Source organism: Saccopteryx bilineata, chromosome 1 (genome assembly GCF_036850765.1).
Source record: "Saccopteryx bilineata isolate mSacBil1 chromosome 1, mSacBil1_pri_phased_curated, whole genome shotgun sequence".
In the NCBI taxonomy this organism is placed as follows: domain Eukaryota; kingdom Metazoa; phylum Chordata; class Mammalia; order Chiroptera; family Emballonuridae; genus Saccopteryx; species Saccopteryx bilineata.
In genome coordinates, this window is record NC_089490.1 from 257820853 (window position 1) to 257848319 (window position 27467).

Sequence of the window (27467 nt, forward strand, 5' to 3'; positions counted from 1 at the left end):
CTTTTCTTTTCTTTATCTGTATGGTAAGTCCACAGGAATGCAGTGGGTGTGACCTCTGAGGACCAGAAGATGTGGTCTGCCCAGTTACTCTCCAAGGGGTGGGGCATGTTCTCCATATCAGAAGGGGGAGGTGTAGCTCAGGTGTCCCCAGAAACCTGAGTCACTGCTCCTCCCCTTTACTTCCTCCTTCCTGAATGGCTTTTTATGCTGATAGGAGCTGGAGAGTTTTTGAAGGTGGGTCAACTGGCCTTAAGCTAGGCCTGTGCTGGAGAGAGGGAGTGCCCCTCCCTCTGCATATGGCCACATCACTATTGGAGAATGACTCAGCACAGGTATTCTTCTCCTCGTCGTTTGTGTTCCTGTGCCTCCATCCCCCCACTCTCCTCACGCAAGACCAGTCCTCTCAGGTCTCCTTGTCTCCAGAACCCCAAGTAAGTAGCTGTGAGTGAGCTTTTCTGCGCTGGCCCCTTAAGGCTGCAACTTCTTTGCAAGCTATTGCCCACAGACAGAAATCCCACTCTTCTCCCCAATCAATGCTGTCAGGCTGTCTCCTCCAGTCCCTGGGTCTCTAGGTTGAGGCTCGGGACCTGGAACTGAGAATCCCCGCCTCTCAGGGTCTCTCTCCCCACAATGAGAATCCCTCTGGACCCTCAACAACCCCTTGCTCCTGAAAGCGGGGGAGCCCCCACCACATCCTACCACTCTCAGTGTGGTTTCTTCTGTGCTCCTTGGTTTTCGAGTCCTGTTCTTTTAGTTCAAGTTTGTTTTTTCATGATGATTGTTCTTAAATTAATTTGTAATCCAGTTTAGTCCCAGGAGGTAGCAGTTTGTATGTATGCCTACTCCACTGCCATCTTGAAATCTATACAACTATGAGTTTATGCCTATCTCTCTTCCTTCCTGTCTCTCTCTCTCTCTCTCTCAAAATCTTTCTTTTGAGAGAGAGAGAGAGAAAGAAAGGAAACCATTGACTAATAAGAAAGATTTCTCTATAACTAGGAGCATTTAGAAATATTGGTTAAAATGTCCAATCTATGATTTAATTCTTCAGTTCCAGTTTTAAATAGAGTAGATTAACATTTAGTCATAAGCAGACTAAAACAGTCATAAGAGTTGATAAAGTCCTAGTAAATTAATTAGCAATACCTTCCTTACTAGAGGATCTTATGATATAAATTTGTCAAATCTGTCTGACTGTCTCTCCCTGTTTCCAGCTTCAGAAAAATACAAAAAAAATACAAAAAAAAAAGTTAAATTTGTCAAATCAGAAAATGGCCTAATTAAAATTTTAAGGACTGTAAGTCCACTCTCTGCAAAGCTGGAGGCTAAGATTTCATTAAACAAAGGGGTAATGCACTTGTTCTTAAATTCCTTTAAACGCCTATGTTAATGGTTAACAAACAAATGAGGGACTACATTAAACTAAGAAGTTTCTGCACAGCAAAAGAAATTGTCAACAAAACAAATAGCCAACTAAGTGGGAGATATTTTCAAACAATAGCTCAGATAAGGGGCTAATATCCAAAATATATAAAGAACTCATAAAACTCAGCAACAAACAAACAAACAATCCAATAAAAAAAATGGGAAAAGGACATGAACAGACACTTCTCCCAAGAAGAAATACAAATGGCCAACAGATATATGAAAAAATGCTTATCTTCACGAGCTATTCGAGAAATACAAATAAAAACTACAATGAGATACCATCTCACTTCTGTTAGATTAGCTATTATCAACAAGATAGGTAATAACTAGTACTGGAAAGGCTATGGAGAAAAAAAAAAACCTCATTCACTGTTGGTGGGAATGTAAATTAGTGCAACCATTATAGAAGAAAGTACGATGGTTCCTCAAAAATTTAAGAAAAGAATTAACATATGACACAGCAATTCCTCTACTGGGTATATACCCCCAAAACTCGAAAACATGGATACATAAAGACACATGTGTGCTCACTTCGGCAGCACATATACTAAAATTGGAACGATACAGAGATTAGCATGGCCCCTGCACAAGGATGACACACAAATTCGTGAAGCGTTCCATATTAAAATTAAAAAAAAAAAGACACATGTACCCCCATGATCATTGCAGCATTGTTCACTGTGGCCAAGACATGGAACCAACCAAAATGTCCTTCAATAGAGAATTAGATAAAGATATGATACATATATATGATGGAATACTACTCAGCCATAAGAAATGATGACATAGTACCATTTACGACAACATGGATGGACCTTGGTAACATTATACTGAGAGAAATAAGTAAATCAGAAAAAGCTAAGAACTGTATGATTCTGTACATAGGTAGGATACAAAATTGAGACTCATGGACATAGATAAAAGTGCAGTGGTTACAAGGGGGAAGGGAGGGATAAAAAAAGGATGGGGGGTAGGGTTAAGGGGAGGGGCTTAAAGAGAAACAGAAGGTTTGATTTGACTAGGGTGAGAGAAGATGATTTGACTTTGGGTGATGGGTATACAGCATAATCGATTGTACTGGGGAACAATTTTTTTTTTTTTCATTTTCTGTTGCATAAGGTTTTAGAACTGTTTCTATATATTTCTGTAATTGCTGATTCCAAATCTGAAATCCGTTTTTTGGTGCATATTCTAGTTCTTATGCAATTTTAATTTGTTTTTGTTACAGTTAATGGCATGCATTGGTTTTGACTCTTGGATTGAACATAACCACAAGGCAATTAATGTTTTATAAACATCACTCTTACATAATTGTAGTTGTTTCTAAATGTAAAAAATTATTATCTGATAAAAACACCCTCTTATTTTGTAAACGATTGAATCATGGCTTCTTTGAGTAGGCGTAAATGTAAGAACCTTCTGTTATATATGTGGCTGTTACACACTTCAACATCAAAGGCGCAATATTTCATCATTTGTGATACGTGCATATATTGCCTATTTTCACGTTCCCCTTGGTGATCAAGAGAAGAATTGGGCTCCTCATATTGTGTGTCATAATCGTGAGGAAATGCTTCGTGACCGGACAAAAGGAAAACGCAAAGGAATGCCTTTTGGTATTCTCATGGTTTGGTGTGAACCTAAGGACCACAGCAGTGACTGCTATTTCTGTCTGATCCATACAAAAAGCTTCGGCAAGAAAAAATGGCATATGATCGCATATCCTAATATTCCTTCAGTAATATGACCTATCCCACACTCTGAGACAGTTTTCAATGGTTTTATTTCTTCTAAGAACGAAGAAAATGAACATGGTGATCAAGTGTATTTTGATAAGATGCATGAGGAAATGGTTGTAGAATCTAAAGGGTCTTCTTCTGATGCCAGTCATTAACCCCTCAGCAGTTTAGCCAACCCCAATTGAATGACTTAGTAAGAATGACATAAAAATTGTCCTTGACTTTCTGAAGTATGTATAAGGAGCATAACTGGATCATTTGTGTGGACCTTAAAATGGTAAATTTCCTGCTAGGACTACAGAGAGGTTTCATGAAGTATCCTTGCTTTCTGTGTTTGTGGGATAGCCAAACTCAAGAGAAACATTGGACACTGAAGGAGTGGCCGAAACGTGAAGCTCTGGAAGTAGGGATGCAAAATATTGTGAATGAACCTGTAGTTATTCGAGACAGGATCATTTTTCCTCCACTTCACATCAAACTTGGCTTAATGAAGCAGTTTGTTCAGGCTTTGAATAGAGAAAGTGAATGCTTTCAACATATTATTTCTGCTTCTCCTGCCTTGTCTTTCGAGAAGATAAAAGCAGGTGTATTCGATGGGCCTCAAATTCAAACCCTCATACATAATGAAGAATTTGCCAGGAAGATGAATAAGGAGGAGAAAGCAGCATGGCAGTCTTTTGTGGCAGTTACAAAGAACTTCCTTAGCAACAGAAAAGCAGAAAACTATGAACTTTGGTTCAAAGGATGCTGTTGGCTTTCCGCGACATTGGATGTAACATGAGCATAAGATTCACTTCCTTAACAGTCACCTTGATAAGTTTCCCAAAAATCTTGGAGCTGTTAGTGATGAGCAGACTATTGCTGGAGCATCGAATGAGATTGTCCTCAACAAGTACACAAACGGAAGAGGTACAAACGCAAATTTTTGCCTGAATGGAATTTAAATAAGTTTTGCGCAAATTTTATGATTAAAATAAGTGTTTTAATATGTTCCATTTTGAAATTTTAGACAAAGTCTGATGCAATCATATCTTTTAGTGTATTAGTGTATTTACTGCATTATATATATTATATTTTCACAAAGATGATGCCCAAGACATTCTACTTCATTATGTTAAACTAAATGTTGAAAACTTTACAAGATGAAAATCTAAAATCTTGAATTGCAAAAAACTGTAGCTTACAGAGAAAAACTAATGTCAGATTTGAGATCAGCACACTCAAATTAGAAAAGAACAAGTGCTTTTGTGGACGCAACAAAAATTTTGTTCCCCGGTGTTGTCCAAATGATGTGGAGATGTTTTCTCTAAATCTATGTATTCTGGTTGACCAATGTCACCCTGTTAAATTTAATTGTCTAAATAAATAAATAAACAAACAAATAAACAAATGAGAACAGAAAGACCTATGAAGGTAAAATTTTAGTTGGTGCGTCTAATAATTAGCAACTTTTTACTTGGTGTAAATATTATAAAAAATAAAAATCGATACCTAAATTACCAACAATTTATTATGTATTATGAACTTTATCACTCACTAGTAAAGCTTGAGAAAATATAACCACCTGTCAAGTCTGAGAATTTACCAAAATAGGAAAAATACCCCCCAAAAAACAGAAATGTGTTTAATCAAAACGTCTCCTTTATAATAATAAAGCATATAATTTGTGTCCAGTAACCATTTATAGAATCTCTAATACTTAGGCTATGGGCTTATAATAGAGAGAAAAAGAAAACATGAATGCCAAACAAATTTCATTATTTGCAAATATGTAAAGGATATCTAGAAAGATGTACATTACATTAGCAAATATGGTATATGTTATTTAACATTTTCAGATACCTTCATATATGTGAAAATAGTAAAGACATTCCTTTAACTCTATAAAAATTAACCCCTTTAAACAAAATTCTACGTTTTTTCACAAAACCTTTTTCCTATACCAGACACATCTTGATGGCTTTCCTCTTTATCTTTTCTAAACATCCCTTTAAAATCCATTTGAAATATGAAAATATCTAATAAAAATAAACTATTCAAAATGATATTTTTAAGTATAAAATGCCAAATCCTTCCAAATTGTAAAATACGTTTAAAAATTTTTAAACTACTATCCACACATAAGCATTTCTATAAAAGATCAGAATACTAAGTTTGTGGAATAATAAAACTAAATGTATCATTTAAAAATACAATAGGCCTGACCTGTGGTGGTGCAGTGGATAAAGCATCGACCTGGAAATGCTGAGGTCGCTGGTTCAAAACCCTGGGCTTGCCTGGTCAAAGCACATATGGGAGTTGATGCTTCCAGCTCCTCCCCCCTTCTCTCTCTCTGTTTCTCTCCCTCTCTCTCTCCTCTCTAAAAATGAATAAATAAAATTAAAAAATATATATATCTATAAAAAAGAAGCATCGATTTTAAAAAAATTTAAAAAAAATTAAAAATACAATAAATCATGCTTGAAAAAGATTTTCTTTTCAAATGCATATGCTCCACATACTGCTTCACATGGCAAAGCTTTGCATGCCTGGCTCAGTGCCAGCTGACAGCTCGACTGGAAACCAATGCATACTCTGACCCTCTCTTGCAGCATGTCACTTCTGAACTGTTTCACAAGTAAAAAGTTTATTCAGCATCTCCTCAAATACTCTCAAATACTGCAAATACTGTCTGCTGCCCATCATTCTGCTATTTAATTATCAGACACGTTACTTTTCTTGACAGTACCAAAGCCAGAGTAAGCATCAGAAAGAACAGTTTCCTACAACTGGAATTTCAACTCTTAGGCTCAATTAATTCTGTTGTCAAAATAAGTAACTGCTCTTAACACTTAAGAATTTATGCTAGGCCACCAGGGCAATTTAATTTGTATAAAAGCAAATAAGACCATTTGGGCTCTGTCTTCTGATACTCCATTACACATTATCTAAAAATGACATCATGAGTTCAATTAAAGGCAGAAAAAATTAAAGGCAGACCTCCAAGCAGTCAACGATTTAAGCAAAAATAATTCTTACATATGATGCTTTAATCATCAGGTAGGAATGCATTATTGCCATAAAAAAAAAAGTCAACAACCTAAAAAATTCATCCTAATCTAATTTGAATCAAATCTTTTAAGAAAAGTTATAGGAGGAAAAACTATTTATTTAACAGTAATTTTTAATCAACACAAATATTTTGTGAAATGATGTCAAGTACTAAAAACATGAAATATTTAATTAATAATTCCCATTGTTTTGAAATTAGTTCTAAATCTCAGACCACCAATAGGGCAAATCTGCAGCCTGTCTAGTTAAAAACTAGCCTCAAAGCTCAATAATAAATATGGGCTACACAAATCAAGCATATTCCTGCAAGTGCCCAAATAAAACCACAGAACACTTGGTTCTAATTAGAAGCCAAAGCAAAACATACAAACATGCCCAGGCCTCAAAATCTAACAAAAAAAGAATGATAGTGAAAGGGATAGGGAACGGGGAGGAGGAGGAGGAAAGAAAGGAAAGAAAGATGCATGTGCTCATAGTAATGAGAGTCAATGACAAATTCTCGAGCTTGCTCCCGGGTCTGTGGAACGCAACACAACCACATTCCTACATGCCTAGGATAATGAACCAGGCACACTGACATGGAAAAGAGCATCAAATTCCAGCTTCTGGTGAAATGCAAAGAGCATGGAGGCTCACATGCTTGCTGGCTGATTACCTTTAACTAGTTACCTAATCTTTCAGAACACAAGTAAATCATCATTTTTATAAATTATATGAGGAATAATAATAATAATACCTTTTGCAGTATTTCTTTCTCTCTACACATACCTATACACACACACACACACACACACAGAGTTTTTTCCTTTTTTCTCTTGTCAAATCAATTTACAAGTTTAAACATCAATGCCACTTCACTTCAAGAGTACTTATTTAATAAAAGGGCATGTAGAAAATATGCCTCAATCCAGTGGTTCCAAATCCCAACTCCTAGTTGAAACTTCTAGTGCAATGTCTCACACAACAGAGTCACCAGGAGAGCTTGTTCAACCAAACTGCTGAACTCCACCCCCAGAGTGTCCTATTCAGAAGGTCTCAGTTGGTGTAGAGGAATATATCAATATATTTTTAACAAATTCCCAGGTAATACCCATGGTCCTAGGATCACACTTTGAAAACTACAGACCCTAGGGAACCCCTGGGTTCATTACCAAGACATTCAGTAAGTCTAGATGAGTGCTACTCCAATTTTACTATGCATACAAACTGCCTGAGAATCTTATTAAAATGCAGATTCTGACTCAGTAGGCCTGGGTTAGGGTTTGAGATTCTACATTTATAATAAGCTCCCGGTTCTCAACAATGGCTGTACATTATAAGCAGACGAGGAATTTAAAAATACAGTGGTGCCCTGGCCGGTTGGCTCAGTGGTAGAGCACTGGCCTGGTGTGCTCAAGTCCTGGGTTCGATTCCGGACCAGGGCACACAGGAGAAGCGCCCATCTGCTTCTCCACCCCTCCCCCTCTCCTTCCTCTCTGTCTCTCTCTTCCCCTTCCGCAGCCCAGGCTCCATTGGAGCAAAGTTGGCCCAGGTGCTGAGGACAGCTCCATGGCCTCTGACTCAGGCGCTAGAATGGCTCTGGATGCAACAGAGCGACACCCCAGATGGGCAGAGTATCGCCCCCTGGTGGGCGTGCCAGGTGGATCCCAGTCGGGCGCATGCGGGAGTCTGTCTGACTGCCTCCCCGTTTCCAACTTCAGAAAAATACAAAAAAAAATAAAATAAAAAAATACAGTGGTACCAAGGACCCACCCTAGACAAAAGAAATCTTTATTTCTGAGATACTGCACTGTCTGTACATTTTTTTTTAAAGAAAGGGAAGAGAAATGGAAAGGAAAAAAAAAATCTATAAGTGATTCTCACATGTACCCAAGGCTTGAGAACCAATGATGACGCAAACTTAGAATCCATGGTCTTAAAACAAAGAAAAAGAATTTTAACATGGAATTTCAGTCACTGTAAAACCTTCCAAATTTTCATCTAGTTCTCCAAACACAGAATCTTAGCATTGAAATATAATCTCCCACATCCAAAATCTGACAATGCTTCCAAACCCACAGACTGAGTCATGTTTTCACCCTCTATGATCCTGATAACCCTGGGCAACTATACCCAGCTCACTATAATCTCTTTTCTCTGGTAACTTCCTCCTTCTCCACAAGTAGTGCAGAAGCCATGTTTATTACACTGCATGACCTCGTCAGAACTGACTGGACTAGAAAGATTACTTGACTCGCGACTACACTTGAACGATTTTTTCTCCCAGAAATCTGGAAAGGGACAAAAACCTGGGTTACTTCTGAGCTGTGGCTGCAATTAAGAAAAAGTAAAGCCTGACCAGGCGGTGGCGCAGTGGATAGAGCGTCGGACTGGGATGCGGAGGTACCCAGGTTCGAGACTCCGAGGTCGCGCGCGGGCTCATCTGGCTTGAGCAAGGAGCTCGCCAGCTTGGACCCAAGGTCGCTGGCTCTAGCAGGGGGTTACTCGGTCTGCTGAGGGCCCGCGGTCGAGGCACATGTGAGAGAGCGGTCAATGAACAACTAAGAAGTCGCAGCGCGCAACGAGAAACTGATGGTTGATGCTTCTCATCTCTCTCTGTTCCTGTCTGTCTGTCCCTGTCTATCTCTGCCTCTGTAAAAAAAAAAAAAAAAAAAAAAAAGAAAAAGTAAAGTCCTAGGAAATTATTGGGAGGTCACCTTATGTCATGTGCCTGGGAAAGCAAAAGAAGCCATTCTGCAAAGAAAAAAATTAAGCCATAGGAATGCAGGTATCAAATAAAGGAAAAATTATACCTAATTTGCCTACAGATTTGGGTTTCTTTCTGCGGCCTGGGTACATTCCAGATTTTGGATCCTTGGGATATATCAGTTTCTTTCTAACAAATTTCCTTCTTAGTTCAAATTGGCTTGAGTTAGTTCCTTTTACATACTGCAAAAAGAACTAAAACTCTGTCCTTGTTATTATGCACATGTAAAAATTATAATCAGCTTACTGTACTTTTTTCTATTTTGTTGCCAGTGTTTATACATTTAATATTTTAATGACTATTTCAAAATAGAGTACTAAGCTTTCCTTAAATAAAGCCTGCAAAAAAGTTTACTCTATTTCACAATCTAGGATTATTATTATAAGGATCAGCTACTGTGCTGTGGTATGACTGCAGTATGTAGCTGGTGCAGAATATCATAAGAAATGGTTTCTGAACCCAAGAAGAATACCAGAATCAGCTGTTTAAGAAAGCTTATGGCCTGACCAGGCAGTGGCGCAGTGGATAGAGTGTCGGAATGGGATGTGGAAGACCCAGGTTCGAAACCCCAAGATCGCCAGCTTGAGCACAAGCTCATCTGGTTTGAGCAAGGCTCACCAGCTTGAGTCCAAGGTTGCTGGCTTAAGCAAGGGGTCACTTGGACTGCTGTAGCTCCCCGGTCAAGGCACATATGAGAAATCAATCAATGAACAACTAAGGAACTTGCAACGAAGAATTGATGTTTCTCATTTCTCTCCCTTCCTATCTGTCTGTCCCTATCTGTCCCTCTCTCTGACATTGTCTCTGTCACACACACACACACACACACACACACAAAGATTATGTACTGTTATGAGCTACACAGTTCTACTGTATTTTATCTGCTACTATACTACACAAGAAATGTACTCTCTAACAAGGGGTAGGCAAACATTTCCTGTAAAGAGTCAGATAGTAACTATTCTAGATTCTGTGGGCCATAAGGTCTGTCACAACTACTAACCTCTGCTGTTTTATGTAGTGTGAAAGCAGCCACAGACAATACAGAAACAAGTGTGAAAGTGTACAAAATATCTCTTATGAACATTCAAATCTGATTTTTGTAATTTTCATGTATCACAAAATACTACTCTTCTTTTGATGTTTTCCCCCTACTCATTTAAACATGTAAACCCATTCTTTGTAGATCTCACAATAATAAGCAGAGCTGTATTTGGCTCAATGACCATAGTTTGTCAACTCTTGCTCCAAAAGATGTAAAAGAGAATCATTATCAGATGGCACATACATTCCACTGGGCAGACTTCTATGCCTCTACCCTAGGTGATAAGGATACAATAGATGGAAGTGTCCTATTTCCTTTGAGGGCTCTCTTCTTGCTCGTTTGTGCTAATCTGCATTATTCTCTCCTGTAATCACTATGCATTCTTCTATGCTCTTTCTCTGATCATTGCCTCTTGCTATCTAATACAAAATAAAACAAAACAGCAACAACAACAACAAAAAACCCAACAAGAAATCGCAGCATATCTGGTGTGATGTATGGGTTTTTGGCTCTTCTTAGGTATTTTTTTTTCTTTTGTTTTTTAAAGCTGGAAACGGGGACAGTCAGACAGACTCCCGCATGCCCCTGACCGGGATCCACCCTGCACGCCCACCAGGGGCGAAGCTCTGCCCACCAAGGGGCGATGCTCTGCCCCTGCGGGGCGTCACTCTGCCGCGATCAGAGCCACTCTAGCGCCTGGGGCAGAGGCCAAGGAGCCATCCCCAGTGCCCGGGCCATCTTTGCTCCAATGGAGGCTCAGCTGCGGGAGGGCAAGAGAGAGACAGAGAGGAAGGGGGGGGTGAAGCAAATGGGCGCTTCTCCTGTGTGCCCTGGCCGGGAATCGAACTTGGGTCCCCCGCACACCAGGCTGACACTCTACCACTGAGCAAGCCGGCCAGGGCCTTCTTAGGTATTTTTTATTTTGCTTTTTACACAAGGGTTTCTGCTTCTTTGATTATAAAATAATTTTTTGTGTGTGGGGTTAGTGGTAAGAGGCTCTATTTATAGGTTTGATATTATTCCAAACCCTTGATAGCTCTGAAAAGATGATCATTAGATTTTTTAAAAATTATTTGCTTTACCCTACACTTTAAAATAATATACTTAATATCCAAATATCTAAACTAGTCGATTAGTTTTATGTAAGCAGTCTGACCACAGTAATTTGTTCCCTTTTCCTTTGTGGCTTATTGTTTTTTATAGCTTCCTTTCTCAGGCTTTTCCTATTTGTATGTTAATCTCTGGTTTTCCAAAAATGGAAGCTATGAACCTATATTGCAATATACTGAAATTACAGATAAGCTTTTCAACAATCTTTTGTTTAAACATTATACACTGGCCTTGCAACTTTTCATTTTTTTAGATTACTCATCCTTTTATTTCTTATAAATAAAACTTGCTTAACATTTTAATGAATTATAAACAGCACACAGTATAATTAGCAGAATGACTATAAAACAAGAATGTCCTTTGACAACTAAAATATATGAGAATAGGTAGAAATACTAGGATAATTTTATTAAAACATGAAAAAATATTCAGAATTAGAAAACACCTGTTTATTCATGACCCTTTCAGACCACTGACGCTTTGATATTTCAAGCATCCAATTACAGTGACTCAAATTCCAGAAGAGCCAGCCAGTACTTAAAAAGTAACGTCAAAAACAGTATGAAGATCCTCAAAAATTTTAAAATAGAACCACCATATGACCCAGCAATTCTACTTCTGGGTATTTATATGAAAGTAATGAAATCACTATCTTAAAAAGTTACCGTATTTCCCCATGTAGAAGACGTACTTTTTGAAAAATATAGGGTCTAAAAACTGGGTGCATCTTATACAGTGGTGGTAGTTTTTTTACTTGCATTTCCCGCTTTTTCACACTTGTCTTTGCGCTCATTGTTTCGCACTTGTCACAGGTATATTATGGTAGATTACGTTTTGCCATATTCTGCTCATAAAGATTTTCGAACAGTGCTGAATTCAAGTTAAAAGTGATCTTATTTGCAAAAGTGAGTGGAAATCGTGCTGCTGAACAAAAGTGTGGTCCTCCTCCAACTGAGAAATCAATCCGAGACTGACTATGGGAAGAAGAAACCCTACTGAAAAGGCCACAGCAAAAGAAGGCTGTGAGAGGCAAGTCAGCAAAATGGACTGATTTAGAGAGGGAATTGAAGATATGGATTTAAGAGCGAAGGGCAATTGGAATTTCTGTGTCCAGAAAGATGGTTTAGCATGAGGCAAGAAGAATTGCTGATGAAAAAGAAGTTACTGATTTCAAAGGAGGACACAACTGGTGCTTCAGGTTCATGAAACGGAATGGATGAAGCATACGTACATGCACCAGACTTGCCCAAAAGATGCCTGAAAGCTATGAGCAAAAGGTCCTTGAATTTCACCATTTTGTCATTCAATGTCGGAAGACACATCAGTTTGAGTTGGGACAGACTGTGTATATGGATGAAGTTCCCCTTCAATTTGATGTCCCAAGTAACAGAACTATTGATAAGAAGGAGGTGAAAACTGTAACTGTGACAGAACCAAGCCTCCTATGCTGATTTTCAAATGCAAAACAATGCCTTAAGAAGACATTCCTTGAGGAGTGATTGTCCACATTCATGACAAGGGTTGGATGGGTCAGGATGGGATGAAGATCTGGTTTGAGAATTGGAGAAGACCAGGTGGGCTCTTATGCAAACCTGCCCTATTGGTGCTTGATCAGTTTAGGGCACACATAACAAAAAACACAAAGAAGATTGCTGCAGAGCAGAAAACAAAATTGCTGTCATACGTGGAGGCTTGACATCCCAGCTCCAACCACTTGATGTCAGCATTAACAAACCTTTCAAAGTTACCATGAGAGAAGAATGGAACCAATGGATGAAGTCTTCTGGGGACAATTTGACACCAGCAGGAAGAGTGAAAAAACTAACTATAGAAGAAGTTTGTACCTAGGTGAAAAGATCCTGGGATAATATCAAGATTGTTGTCAAATCATTTAAGAAGTGTGGCATTTCAAATGCCATAGATGGAGCTGAGAACAAGGCAATATATGAAGACAGTGATTCATCATCAGACATAGATAAAGACAAGCTAATGGATGGGAGTTTTGACAGTGATGAGGAGTTGTATGAATTTTATGAATAAAATTTGAGTTCAATAACTTTATGCAATACATTTTTCCCCCAAATTTCAGGCCCCAAAATTAAGGTGCATCTCACATATGGGAGCATCTTATACTTGGGGAAATACAGTATCTGCACTCCTATGTTCACTGAAGAACTTTTTACAATAGCCAAAACATAGAAACAATCTAAGTATCCAAAGACAGAAAAATGGATAAAGAAAATGTGATGTATACATATACAATGGAATATTACTCAGCCATAATAAAGAAGGAAACTACCATTTATGACAATGTGGATGAAACTTGACAGCACTATGCTAGGCAAATAAGCCAGAGACAAATACTATATGGTCTTATTTATATGTGGAATCTAAAAAATAGTAACAATAATAATTAACTCAGAGATACAGAGAACAGGTTGGTGGTTGCCAGAGGTAGAGAGTAGGCAGTGAACAAAACGGGTAAAGATGGTCAAAAGGTACAAAATTCCAATTATAAGGTTAAAAAGTCCTGAAGACATACGTAATACACAGTATGGTGACTACACTTGAAAATATTGTACTGTATATGTGAGAGTTAACTAAAAACAAAGTTCCTAAAAGTTCTTATCATAAAAAAAAAATGTTGTAACTATGTGTGGGGATGGAAAATAACTAAACTTATTTTGGTAATCATTCTGCAATATGTATATATATCAAATCATAAACTAGCCTAGCCTGTGGTGGCACAGTGGATAGAGCATCAACTTGGAACACTGAAGTCATTAGTTAGAAACCTTGGGCTTGCCTAGTCAAAGCACATATGACAAGCAATCAATAACTAAAGTAAAGCAACTATGAGTTGATACTTCTCACTCCCACCCATCTCTCTGTAAAATCAATACATTTTTTTAAATCATAAACTAGTACAATATTATATGTCAATTATATCTCAATAAAAAATAACAAAAATCTCAGTGCAATAGTATAAAATAGTCTCAATGAATTGGAAAAAAATTTTAATGCACTGAATAATTGGAGATAAAGTTAAGGGTTATATCTTTGCACAGATAATTAACTTAAAAATAGTCATTATTCAGCACAAGAGAAATAGATTAACTTTTAGGCTTACAAAATTTTTAAAGAACTGGGCCTCTTTTTAAAATGTGTATTTTAAAAAGGATAGGACTAATACTAATTTAAGAAAGGAATTGATCCACTAGAGGGGGCCCTTACAAAACAGGAGAAATAAAATGTTAACAGCAATCAGTAGTATACAAATTGAGGGTTAGAATACATCTTACAAAGCAAAATCCTGTAAGTCTATGAATTCCATACAACCACATGTAAAATTTTGATTGTTGTTTTTCTGAGAAACAGAATTTTCATCACTGCAATGGGCTCTAAGACTCATTTGTTCATGTGTCTATAAGATGAATAAATATATATAAAACACCTGTAACTTAGTCACCCATAGCAAGTCAACTAGAAAAGAAATATTTATCTTTCTAATCAATCACACACAATCCCTCTTTTTTTTAGTTCTAGGACCTACACTTCCTTTTGAAAGTCAATCACAATGCCAACAGTCATCCAGAGATAGTCACCTAATTCTGGGTGCAGTGATTCTAGGAAAATCCATGTCATCACCATTCTTGCACTCCCTCTCATCATTTCACTACAGAAATTTTCTACCTGTCTTAGTATATTTTGAGGCTAGTAAATTTAAATTTATAATGAAACAATATCTAGTATCAGCTACCTTTAACTGGGAATGTATCAATTTTTAAAAATAAGTTATTAAGTACTCATATGTAACATTATCTTATGTAAACCTCACAAGCCCATTAGGTAGGTACTATTATTATCCCCACTTTACAGATGAGGGCGTTAAGGATTAAAGGTCTTAATACTAGTAAAGCTTGGACTACAAACCATATATAGGGCTAAGTACTGTGCTGTACCACAAATAAGAAACTTGAAATTTTTATTGAGGTAAAGGTAGATTCACATATAGTTGATAAAAAAAAAAAGAATACATGCAGATCCCTTGTACACTTTTCCTGGTTTCCTACAATATTTTGCAAAATTACAATATAATGTTGAAAACAGGCCCTGGCCAGTTGGCTCAGAAGGTTCGAGTGTCGTCCCAAAACACCAAAGTTTCAGGTTCAATTCCCTGGTCAGGGCACATACAGGAAACAACCAGTGAATGCACTACTAAACAGAACAACAAAGGAATACTTTTTTCTCACTCTCTCTAAAATCAGTCAGCAAAAATAACAACAACAACAATAATAATACAACCCATCAATCTGTGTAAGGCAATTTTAAACAGCTTTTGCCTTTAGTCTATGAACACTTATAAATGCTCTATATAAAATTCTAGTTGTTCCCCAATTGTTTTACCTCTCCTAACTGGTCTTTAGTTATAATTTATCTTTTCAAGGAATATCAGGATTTCTCACTATTTTATAATTATGTTTCTCAACATCCTATTTTCTCTATTATATGTAAACTCCTTAGTTCTATCCTAATTGCTCCAAAACATAGGCTTGGGGTCAAGAATCCTGGCATTTAATCCCTGCTCTGTCATGTACTAGTTTAGGCAAAACCTCTCAACATTTCCCTCATCTGAAAAATGGGAATAATAGTACCTACCTTCAAAGAGCTGTTGAAGATCAAAGTTTGCCTGCAAAGTGTTAGCACAGTACATGACACAAAGTTAAGTGCTCACTAAACTTGAACCATAATTTACTATTCCTTCACCAAAGACCTTTTAAACAGCAAATTCATCCATTCCAACTACCTTAATATGCCAACCTTACCATTATATGCCCATTTGTTCATTCATTCAACAAAAATGTACTGTTTACACATATAAAAGATAAACAGATGAAATAAAATATGTAACTTTTCTTCACAAGTTCGCAATTATTAAAATTTAAGGTAGACAGAAACAATGCCAATAAATAAATAAGTACTGTTACAGTTTTCTGGTACATATGACAGAGGAAGTAACACATGATTTGACTCTTTTTAAGAATTTACTCATTAGACAAATAAAGAGGAAGACATGCAGTAGAAAAGGAGTCAGATATAACATTTACTAGATAGAGTAAGAACATAAGGGTAACAGAGGTACCAAGAGGAAACGAGGGGCTTCTACAGGAAACAGGAAACAGTTCAGCCTGGCTGAACTGAAGGGTACCTGTAAAAGGAATAAAGGAAATAACACTAAAGACTGGTCAAGACCTGATCCTGAAAGGCTTTGAACCCTAGTCCAGAGTCCAAATTTCATTCTGTCTATAGTGAAAAGTCAAAGGTTTATGAGAAGTGCAATTATGAGTTCATAATTGTATAGTTGAAACATAAATGTGCTATAACGTGTAAAGTTAATTGCTGTGCTAGTATTCAGAAACCTGCTGCTGCAATTAATCAGATAGGCAGAAAGAGCATGAAAAGAAGATCTGATGGGAAAAACTACTAACAAAACCGAATTACTATGATTTGAAACTTAATGAAATGTGAGAAGTTAAAATGATTTAGGTTTAAAGCCCTAGTTCTGTGAACTGCACTGAAGAAAAATGGTTCCTGGATTTCTCTACAAATCATTTATCTATTTTCCTGAATTCCAAACCATAATTAACTTTTCTACTTACTGATTTATTTTTACCTGTAAACCAATATCTTGCAAGGACATGGCAGATTAAAGAAATCTGGGAAGATTATAAGTACGATGAGCAGGGGACGGGAATGAGCTACTTATTACATTTGATATATTATAACATGCCTATTAAAAGTAAGATTCAGGACACCTATAAACTATCTGTTCATAAAATAGAAACCAAAATTCCTGTATTCATTTGTTCACTGGTGTATCCCCAGTGTATGAAACAGTGTCAGGAATACTATTAACATTCAATCAATATATTTGTTGAATACATATATGAATGAGGAAGGAAAAACATTAAATTTTTTTTTTTTTTTTTTTTTTTGTATCTTTCTGAAGCTGGAAACGGGGAGAGACAGTCAGACAGACTTCTGCATGCGCCCGACCGGGATTCACCTGGCACGCCCACCAGGGGCGACTCTCTGCCCCTCCAGGGCGCTGCTCTGCCATGACCAGAGCCACTCTAGCGCCTGGGGCAGAGGCCAAGGAGCCATCCCCAGCGCCCGGGCCATCTTTGCTCCAATGGAGCCTTGGCTGCGGGAGGGGAAGAGAGAGACAGAGAGGAAGGAGGGGGTGGGGGTGGAGAAGCAAATGGGCGCTTCTCCTATGTGCCCTGGCCAGAAATCGAACCCGGGTCCCCCGCACGCCAGGCCGACGCTCTACCACTGAGCCAACCGGCCAGGGCCGAAAAACATTAAATTTTAAGAAAGGTTCTTCACTGGCCTCAATGCTCTGAGCACTCAATATTCTCTTCTATTCCTTCTTTTATTAAAATGGTCTTCTGTTGCCAACTTACTTTAAAAAATATAAATCTTGCCTGACCAGGCGGTGGCGCAGTGGATAGAGCGTCGGACTGGGACGCGGAGGACCTGAGTTCAAGACCCTGAGGTTGCCAGCTTGAGCCCAAGGTCGCTGGCTCGAGCAAGGGGTCACTCGGTCTGCTGTAGCCCCCTGGTCAAGGCACATATGAGAAATCAATCAGTGGACAACTAAGGAACCACAACAAAGAACTGATGTTTCTCATCTCTCCCTTCCTGTCTGTCCCTATCTGTCCCTCTCTCTGTCTCTGCCACAAAAAAAAAAATTTTTATATAAAATAATTTATATATATATAATTTATATATTTATAAATATTCATATTATATATAAATTTTATATATATATAAATTAATATTATATATAAATTAAATATTTATATTATATATAAATTTTATATATATATAATTTTTTATATATTATATATATATATATACCTTAATATATTAATTTAGTAAAAGTTACAACAACCTTTTTATAAACTACTAAAGGTTAAAACAAAAATCTTAATTACCATGCCATTGGACACAAAGTAAATGGTACCTAAAATTTTAAACAAATTTTTAAGTATCTCCTAAGTTCCATGTTACAGTTTTGGAATTTAAAGGCAAATACATTTCTTGCTGGATGGGAAATGTAAACATATTTCCTTGCAGTTTATCATCTTACCTGGTCTTTCCTTCCCAGTACCTTTTGTGTCAGCAAATTTTTGTATTAAGCTTTCAACTGTAGTGTTAGCCATGTTATTTATAAATTCTTCATGGACCTATTAAAATAATAAAGATAAATTTTCTATAAATATTCTTACTGTATATCAGACAAAACTTCCAAAAAGCAATTTGTTGGGCAAATAAGTTTGTAAAATTTGTTAAAAAAGTGGTGCTGGGCAGTGCCAGGTATGTGATCTGTGAAGTTGCAAATTACCTTCCTGCTTGGGAAAGGCCATTGTCTTGCTAATGTTTGCTGAGGGAGAAAAGAAGCCATGTTTTTGCAGTTTATGCAGAGAGAAGGGAGAAGGTGTGCAGATGGGGAACCAGAGGTGAGGGGCTTTTGAGAGCTCTGCTGAGATTGGTGGGACCTTTGATTCTAGAAGAAATCAGAGAAGATTCTACTGGTTGTGGAACAGGAGAATGTGTCAGTGGCTTTGGGAGCCCTGTGCGTGTGCTCGTCAGCTGGTGCAAGAGTTTAATAAAGGAATAGCCCACCATTTTTTGGCTCCATCTGCCAGAATCTAATGGGAACCTGCATGTGCGTGGCCACAACAGCTGCAACTACTAGCCCTACACAACAAAAATTCATTACACCGCCTGACCAGGCGGTGGCGCAGTGGATAGACCGTCAGACTGGGATGCAGGGACCCAGGTTCAAGACCCCAAGGTCACCAGCAGAGATCGGGAACCTATAGCTTGCGAGTCAGATGTGGCTCCTTTGATGGCTGCATCTGGCTCGCAGACAAATCTTTAATAAAAATAATAACGTTAAAATATAAAACATTCTTATGTATTACAATCCATTCATTTCCTACCGCTCATATTCATAGTTGCAGGTGGCTGGAGCCAATCACAGCTGCCCTCCAGGACAACACCAAATTTTTATTGGATAATGTGTAACATACACGGGTCATTGTATGGCTCTCACTGAATTACATTTTTAAATATGTGGCATTCATGGCTCTCTCAGCCAAAAAGGTTCCCGACCCCTGGTCACCAGCTTGAGCATGGGCTCATCTGGTTTGAGCAAAGCTCACCAGCTTAGCCCCACGGTAAAGGCACATATGAGAAAGCAATCAATGAACAACTAAGGTGTCGCAACGAAAAACTAATGATTGATGCTTCTCATCTCTCTCCGTTCCTGTCTGTCCCTATCTATTCCTCTCTCTGACACTCTCTCTGTCTCTGTAAAAAAATAATAATAATAAAATAAAATAAAGTAAAATAAAATTCATTACACCAAAATATGTATTTTTTGACTGAGAGCCTTTGAGAACTTTCATTAATTAATATGCTCTGTTACCTAGTTTACTGAGTTTGTAAATCTGTGGGTACCAACCACTGTTTACATGAACCCCTTAAGATATAGTTGTACAACCTTATAAGTTAATGCAGTTTCCTGTTTCCCTCTTGGAATGCTTTAGAACATAATTCTTATAATAAGTAAAAATTACATGAAATAGTTTTAGATCTTTAAGAATAAAAAACTTCATCTTTCTCTACTGTATTTCAACGCACCCCAAATTGTCTTCATTAAACATCTTTTATATTTTTTGGAAATTTTTCAGTACAAGTTCTATAACTTATTGAAGCTGCTGTTCTAACTTCTAAAATAATAAAACTAAAAAAATATTTAAAAATTGGTAACTTCAGCATTTTAATGTACAGAGAACTGAACATAGTTAACTTAAAAAATTAATCTTAATTATCGTCCTTGGTGGCCAAATAATTAAAAATTCAATTTATTTTACATTTAACATGTAAATACATATTTTTTATCTGAAACAATTCAGTATCATGCTATGAGTTTTGGATTTATTTATTTATTTACTGATTTTAGCAAGAGGAAGGGCCAGGGAGGAGAGAGAGGGAGATGGAGAGGGAGAGGGGGAGAAAGAGAGAGAGAGAGAAAGAGAAAGAGAAGAACATCAATCTGCTCCTGTATGTGCCCTGATTAGGGATGGAACTAGCAACCTCTGTGCTTTGGGATGATGCTCTAACTAACTGAGCTATCCAGCCAGGGCAAGTTTTGGATTTTTAAAGAGTTATAAATGAACATAAAATTTTTGTGAATCAGTTCAAGAGAAGTAAAAACTTACCTGGCCTATTTGTGAATGAATTTCCTTTATAGCATTTAACAAGGATCCTATAATTTCCTTTATGTGAACAAGATGAGTTTCTTCAATATCTTGAAATTTCTAAGTAGCAAAAAGTTATAGATATAAAATATATACATACACACACATACATATATGTGCTGAAATCAAAAGACCTTTTAAAGTTTTCCCAATACAGCTAACCAAATTTAGCAAGTTGTTCATTAGTATGTAATGTTTAGCAAAGCTTCTTGACAAATACATTTAGTAAACATACTAAAATATAGTTAACTTTTTGTTATGCCATTCCTCAGGCAAACAGGAACTTTTTCAGAATTTAAAGATAACACAAATTAAGACCTATAATCATGGTCATAAAATAAGACCCAGAAGATACACTTTTTTGTCACAAAAGCCAAGGGGAAGTGTTTCAGAAATTGAAAAACTATTAGTGGGCAGAGTGAAAACTGCAGTTTACTTCTGAAGACTTTCCAGTCTAGCCCATAGACTCTCAAAGTGTCTTTCTAATCTTTGAAATGTTAATATGTAGTCTTCAAGAGAGATTCTGTGGCCCAATAATTTTGGGAAGCCTGTAAATATCTTAGCAATTCTCAACTGAAGGTGGAAATGCATCAGATCACCTGGGGAATGTTTTCAAACTACAAAACACAATGATCCTCCACTACTGCCTGGGGGTGAGGGTGAAAAGAGGTGAGAATGTTGTTTGGAAATAATTACCAGGTTATTCTGGTATTTATTCCCCAGTAAGAAAACCACTGCTAGACTTGGCTTCTCAATAAACATTAAAAATTCTGAAAACTACTGAAATAACAAAACTTGTTTCACAGTGCTTAACCTAGTGTTCCCCAAAATTCTTTGACAAACAACTCTATTTGCTTTTTTCATCTCTGAATATCTATTAATATCTCAAAGAACAATATTCTTCAAAACAGGATTTGGAAAATGCTGAACTAACTATTTTCAAACAAAATATACTTGTCACTTCCATTGCACAAGCCTGATTACCCTGCCCCCCACCCTTTTGGCTAAATTAAACCAGTTCTAAGGAGTAGGCCTAAATGCCATTATTTTTCTCTAGTACGTTTATCAAATTGAATTCCCTCACCCCATATTTAAAGTCCAGTTTTCTTCAGCACTGAGTTGCATGGTCAAAAATCACTAAGCAAATGATCATGTCCATATTGATGTTAAGTCTCTGAACATTTTTTTTTTAAATGATGCAATTATAGTTTTGGTAATAATGCAACAATAATCCAAACACTTTAATCAGTTTTATTCATGAGGAATGACAGTTAAAATAGAGTGCTTGTCTTAATAATTTTGACCAAGTAAATGAGAAAACCAACACTGCAAGATCCTGAATTAGTCTTAAGAACTGAAGAATATTCAGCAGGAACATGAGTCTATTTTATGTTCATATTATAAGAAGTCACCTTCAGCTTAAAATTCTGTAACATAATGAACAAGAAAGATTGTCTCATAAACAAGTAGACCCAAATCCAGGAGAGCTTGGTCAAAATGTCACTAATTGCATAGGGGTAACGCCTAATTCCAAGAAAACTGTGCTGCCTTCTCATTCTCTTTTAAAACAGCTACGGTGAATAAAGTAGATCCTTAATTATTTAGAAAAATCTTGAGCATGAAGCCACACACAAATTCAATGATGACTCAGTTACAATTGAGCTGACTTTTCTTAGGGGGAGGGGGCGAGGAAAATACTGGAATACTAAACATCACAATTCCTCAAAACTAGTGACTGCTAAACCAAGAGCAATTCAGCAATGAAAATATACTCTCAAATGTTTGAATATAAATAACTAAACTCTCTTGAACAAATGAGATAGATTCTTTCTCTGCAATTTCAAATCAGTTTGTATGTATTGTTACATAAGCATATAAAAAAGTACAATTCTTTCTGCCACTAGAGAATATATATAAAAGCACTCTAATCCTAAATCCCTAATCTGGGGGCGTTGCTTAAACAAATCTCGATCTCCTTGAACTAGCTACCACTGTTTAAAGAAAACAAAATTTCCACATTGTTTCAAGTTTTTCAAGTGTCATGAACTGACAGTGGTAAAAAGCATAAACACAAAGAAAAGTCACAATTTTAATCATGCTTATTATCAACCCCAAATGAAAAAAAATTTAAATCACCAACTCTTCAAGTACATCCTAACCTCTTTCACCGCAGAGACTCAGTCTCCTTTCCTACTAGTACAGGGGTCCCCAAACTGCGGCCCCCTGAGGCCATTTATCCGGCCCCCACCGTACTTCCAGAAGGGGCACCTCTTTCATTGGTGGTCAGTGAGAGGAGCATAGTTCCCATTGAAATACTGGTCAGTTTGTTGATTTAAATTTACTTGTTCTTTATTTTAAATATTGTATTTGTTCCCGTTTTGTTTTTTTACTTTAAAATATGTGCAGTGTGCATAGGAATTTGTTCATAGTTTTTTTATAGTCCGGCCCTCCAGTGGTCTGAGGGACAGTGAACTGGCCCCCTGTGTAAAAAGTTTGGGAACCCCTGCACTAGTATGTGTGTAGGTCCTGCCTCCCAAATTTGATTCTCATTAGGCCGACAGGCCCTTTCCTACTGATATCAGGTCAACCTGCTTAGCCTGGAACATGTACGATAAATCTTTCCTCTTCTCAATAAGCCAAATTAAAGTCTACAGTCTATTAACAAACAATAGTTAATCTGTACTGTGGGTGTACAAGGAAGAGAGAGAGAGAGAGAGAGAGAGAGAGAGAGAGAGAGAGAGAGAGATTGAGACAGAAAAGGCAAACATATTAGCACAGTATACCATCATCTTTATTTAAAAACATCATGGTCATTTCTATGTCTGCTCAAATAAACTAATGTTCCCATCTTGGAAACAGCAGGATAAACAATTAAAACACCAAATTGAAAAAAAAAAGTGTAATGAGGAAGCAGAAGAGAAAAGATAAGGAGAAGAAAAGATGAATGCTGAAAATTCTTGAATACTTTTATAAAGTACCATATTTCCCCATGTATAACACACTTTTTTCTGAAAAATTGGGGGTCTAATAAAACGGGGTGCGTCTTATACGGTGGTTGCAGATGTTTTTACTTGCATTTCCCGCTTTTCTGTGCTTGTTTTTGCGCTCACTGTTGAAGACAGTGATTCATCATCAGACACAGATTAGGACAAGCTAATGGATGGGAGTTTTAACAGTGATGAAGAGTTGTATGAATTTTATGATGAATAAAACTTGTTATGATAAAATAAAGTTATGATCAATAACTTCATGTAATACTTTTTTTTTTCAAATTTCAGGCCCCAAAATTAAGATGCGTCTAATACATGGGGGATCATCTTAAACATGGGGAAATACAGTAGTATAAACAAAAACCTTAACTCTTTAATTCTAATTGCCTTTCAAATTAAATAGTTGATAGGAAACATTTTCATTGATAGTAAATAGTCATTCTGATGCAAAATTAACAAGTCAACAGTAACTGCCTGATTAAGTGTTCTAATAATGATTTAGAAGACAAAAGGGCACTTGCTGAAGTCTAAGATTCAATGTTGTAGCCGCTATAGAAATGGAAACTTTTTATCTCACTGGAGTTGGAGTGTCAATTTAACACAACTAACTATAAACCCTTCTTGAAACATTATCATTTCCCAACTGCCATGATATTACACTTCCCAGTTTTCTCCCTTCTCTGGCTTCTCCTATTTGGGTTTCAAGATCCCTTCCTCTATCAAATTGTCAGTGATGAATCTCTCAGAGGGTATCCCCTTTTCCCCCATACTCTGTCCAAAGGTGATGTCATTACAGCTTTGTGTGGTGGCAAGCCTCTATTTTATACAGGTTCATGATCCTTTTACTCAAAACCTTTGAGGCTAGATGTTTGGGAATTCAGTATTTTGAATTTTTAAAATGAAGATAATATGGTGTTACCACCATGTATTTCATAATACTACCAGCAGCAACTGCAGTGGCATCTGTTTATCAAAAACATTAATATTTCTAAAGGAAAGTATGTTTATTTAGTCTAAGTAACATAAATAAAGGCCATAAATAGACTCACAGCAGTTAAGTCAAGTTTTGCTGGGAAATGAGTTAGAGGGGAAAAAAAGTTTGTAAAGCCCCACCCAGGTAGCTCAGTTGGTTAGAGCACCATCCCAATATGCCACACTTGCGAGTTTAATCCCCAGTCAGGGGATATACAAGAATCAACCAATGAGAGTGCACAAATAAGTGAAATGACAAATCGATGTTTCTCTGTCTTCCCCTTCCTCTCTCCCTCTAAAATCAATAAGTAAAAATTTAAAAAAAAATAAAAAGCTTTCAGTTTCCAGAGTTTTTGAAATCCAGAATTGTAGATAAGGGGCTATAGATATTATGTCCAGCCCAACTTACTTAGATTTTTTAAAACTGTCTACCTGTTGTCTCCACTTAGGAAGAGGTCGTTCAAAATTGAGTATCTCTGGCCCTCTTCCAATTCCTCAAACTAACAGTTCTTCATCTAGTCTTTCCCATTTGTCTCTATCCATATAGACTTAAAAGCCAAAACCTAGAAGAGATCTTGATCTCTCCCTAGAACTTCCATCCACCCCATTCCTGCTGTCTCCAAACGCATTCAGTTCTGCCTGACCTGTGGTGGCGCAGTGGATAAAGCGTCAACCTGGAAACACTGAGGTTGCTGGTTCAAAACCCTGGCTTGCCTGGTCAAGGCACATATGGGAGTTAAATAAACAAATGCATTCAGTTCTATTTCCAAGGCTGCCAACACTGGTCCTTATCCTTCTCATCTCACTAACTGCCTTCCATACTGGACTCCTGATTCCCTTTGGCCTCACTATAATCTATTCTTCACAAAACTTCCAGAATTATCTTTTAAAATGCAGACCAAGATCACGTCACATCCTTACATATAACCCTCCAGTGTCTTCAAACTATTGTTAGAAGAAAACCTAAAGCCTGGCCTATCTTCTCTTTAACTTCATGCCTCACCATCATCTCTACTTACTCAGTCTTAGTAAGCATTTTTTTTTACTTTCTTTAATGTGACAGCTCTTTTACATTTCTAGGTCTTCATAACTAAAATCCCCAATGCACTGAACATTCTGACCAAGAATGGGTCTCTTACCTATTCTTCAAATTTCAGTTTAAAATGTCACTTCTCCAAAAATGCCTTTCCTAACTCCCTAATCTAAATTAGGTCACTGCAATTATTCTATCTCATGGAAACATATTCTTTTCCCTTGTAGCACTGTAATAATTTATAACTTTATATTTAGGCATGCATTTCATGTCTGACTCCTTACTTTATACTTTTAGAAAAGGGAGATATTTATTTACTAGATACAGTATACACCAAGCATCTAGCACAGTGCCTACAACATGGTAAGTAAAGATGAATGCGTGTATACACATATACATACGCATACAAGTCTTTTGGTTTCTGAGATGTAAATCCTTCACCACCCCAGGAAGAAAACTCCTTAAGAGTCGAAAAAGTCTGAGTCATAGTCCTTCTTTCACACTTATTAAGTGCCTACTATCAGATGAACTGTCAGTCCCTGCTCTCATAAAACTTACATTTTTTTTGTGGGGGAAGACAGACAAAATATATGGGTAGAAGAGCCAGTGTGCTTCACCATGTTTCTAGCCTCTTATACATAATGACTAAGAATAATGTTCTAAGAAGAGGTTTCTCCACCAGCCTCAGTACCAGAGTGAGGATGATTCAGCTGACTTATGATGAACAAGTAGCATAACAAATAAACCCTTGCTTCTGTAAGCCACTGGGTTTGGGGGGGGGGGGGTTGTCACGTCAGCATGCCCGGTCTATCCTGACAAAATAAATAAAATTCATGGTATGTTAGGTAATAAAAGGTGCTGGAGGGGGAGACAAGAGGGTAAGAGGGTGAGTGTGGAAGTTTTCGGAATAATTTATAAAAGGTACCCACCTTAAACTAGGCCTTTAATTAAGGCTCTAAGAACATCAAATCAAACATAATTATTTCAAGATTATAGAAGACAGGGTTTTTTTATTGTCTGTCTTCACTCACTAAAATGGAAGTTCTATGAAACCAAGGAGTTTTAACTGTTCTGTTAACTGTTATACTCTCAGTATTGAGTTTTCTTCTTAAGTCAATTTTAAAATCCATGTATAAGGCCCACAGTCAGCACTGTCTTCATCATTACCAACGTCCTCATCTTCCTCAACTCTTTAAATAGTCTCTTCTGATCTATCTGAATAACCTCTTATATTATAATTATTGCATCTTGGTCCTCAATCTCTAAAACATAATATGTATTTTTAAAGTATCATTATTAAAACATTGAGAGTGTGCATTTTAACATTTCTAATAAAAAAAATATATGACAGAAAAATTATATTTAACCAGTGAAGATAAATATCCTGTTTCAGATTTAATCCTTAAACACACAGTCTGACCTATGGTGTCGCAGTGGATAAAGCTTTGACCTGGAATGCTGATGTCACTGGTTTGAAACCCAGGCTTGCCAGGTCAAAGCACATAAGAGAAGATTCCTGCTGCCCTCCCACCGTCGTCTCTTAAAAAAAAAATCAGTAAACAAATCTTTTTTTTTTAAAGCCTTTAAAATACCAACCTGAGCTGTTTCTGTCATTTTCTGTTCAAAATCAGCTTTTGCTAATGCATATTTTTCCACATAGAGTTTATAGGTATCTGTAGCTTTCTTTGATTTAACAGCTGCCTGTAACAAAAAAACATTTTCCACTATAAGTCACCTTTCTTCTTTCTTAAGTTAATATAATAAATAACAATTTAATGCATTTTAAGGGATGAGGCCTATGCTGAATTCAATATGATATAAAATTAATATATTTTTTCAAGTCCTCCTTAGTAATATTTTGTCATAGCCACACAATAACACAAAAGGAATATGCTTTGAAAAGTTAAAATACTTTCATTTCATAACCCAGAGTAGGATCATATAAACACATTATAATGATACACTGTTATGAAAACGTCAATGAACAAGAATGTGACAACACTGTCAGAATAATTTGA

At 36.9% G+C, this 27467-nt stretch overlaps 1 protein-coding gene and 1 non-coding gene across 2 annotated transcripts in view; one reads left to right on the forward strand and one right to left on the reverse strand.

The window, feature by feature from the left end:
- Positions 1-27467, reverse strand: part of FCHO2 (FCH and mu domain containing endocytic adaptor 2) — a 143144-nt gene that overhangs the window by 57716 nt on the left and 57961 nt on the right. Inside the window, exons 6-8 of the mRNA XM_066241450.1 lie at positions 27046-27150; positions 20416-20514; positions 18276-18372 (exon numbers count right to left, since the gene is read on the reverse strand). Of these exons, the coding sequence (XP_066097547.1) occupies positions 18276-18372; positions 20416-20514; positions 27046-27150 (301 nt within the window). The remainder of the gene's footprint in view (positions 1-18275; positions 18373-20415; positions 20515-27045; positions 27151-27467) is intronic.
- On the forward strand, positions 1952-2055 carry LOC136321616 (U6 spliceosomal RNA). Its single transcript, XR_010728762.1, has one exon. It is a non-coding gene; the product is annotated as a U6 spliceosomal RNA (small nuclear RNA).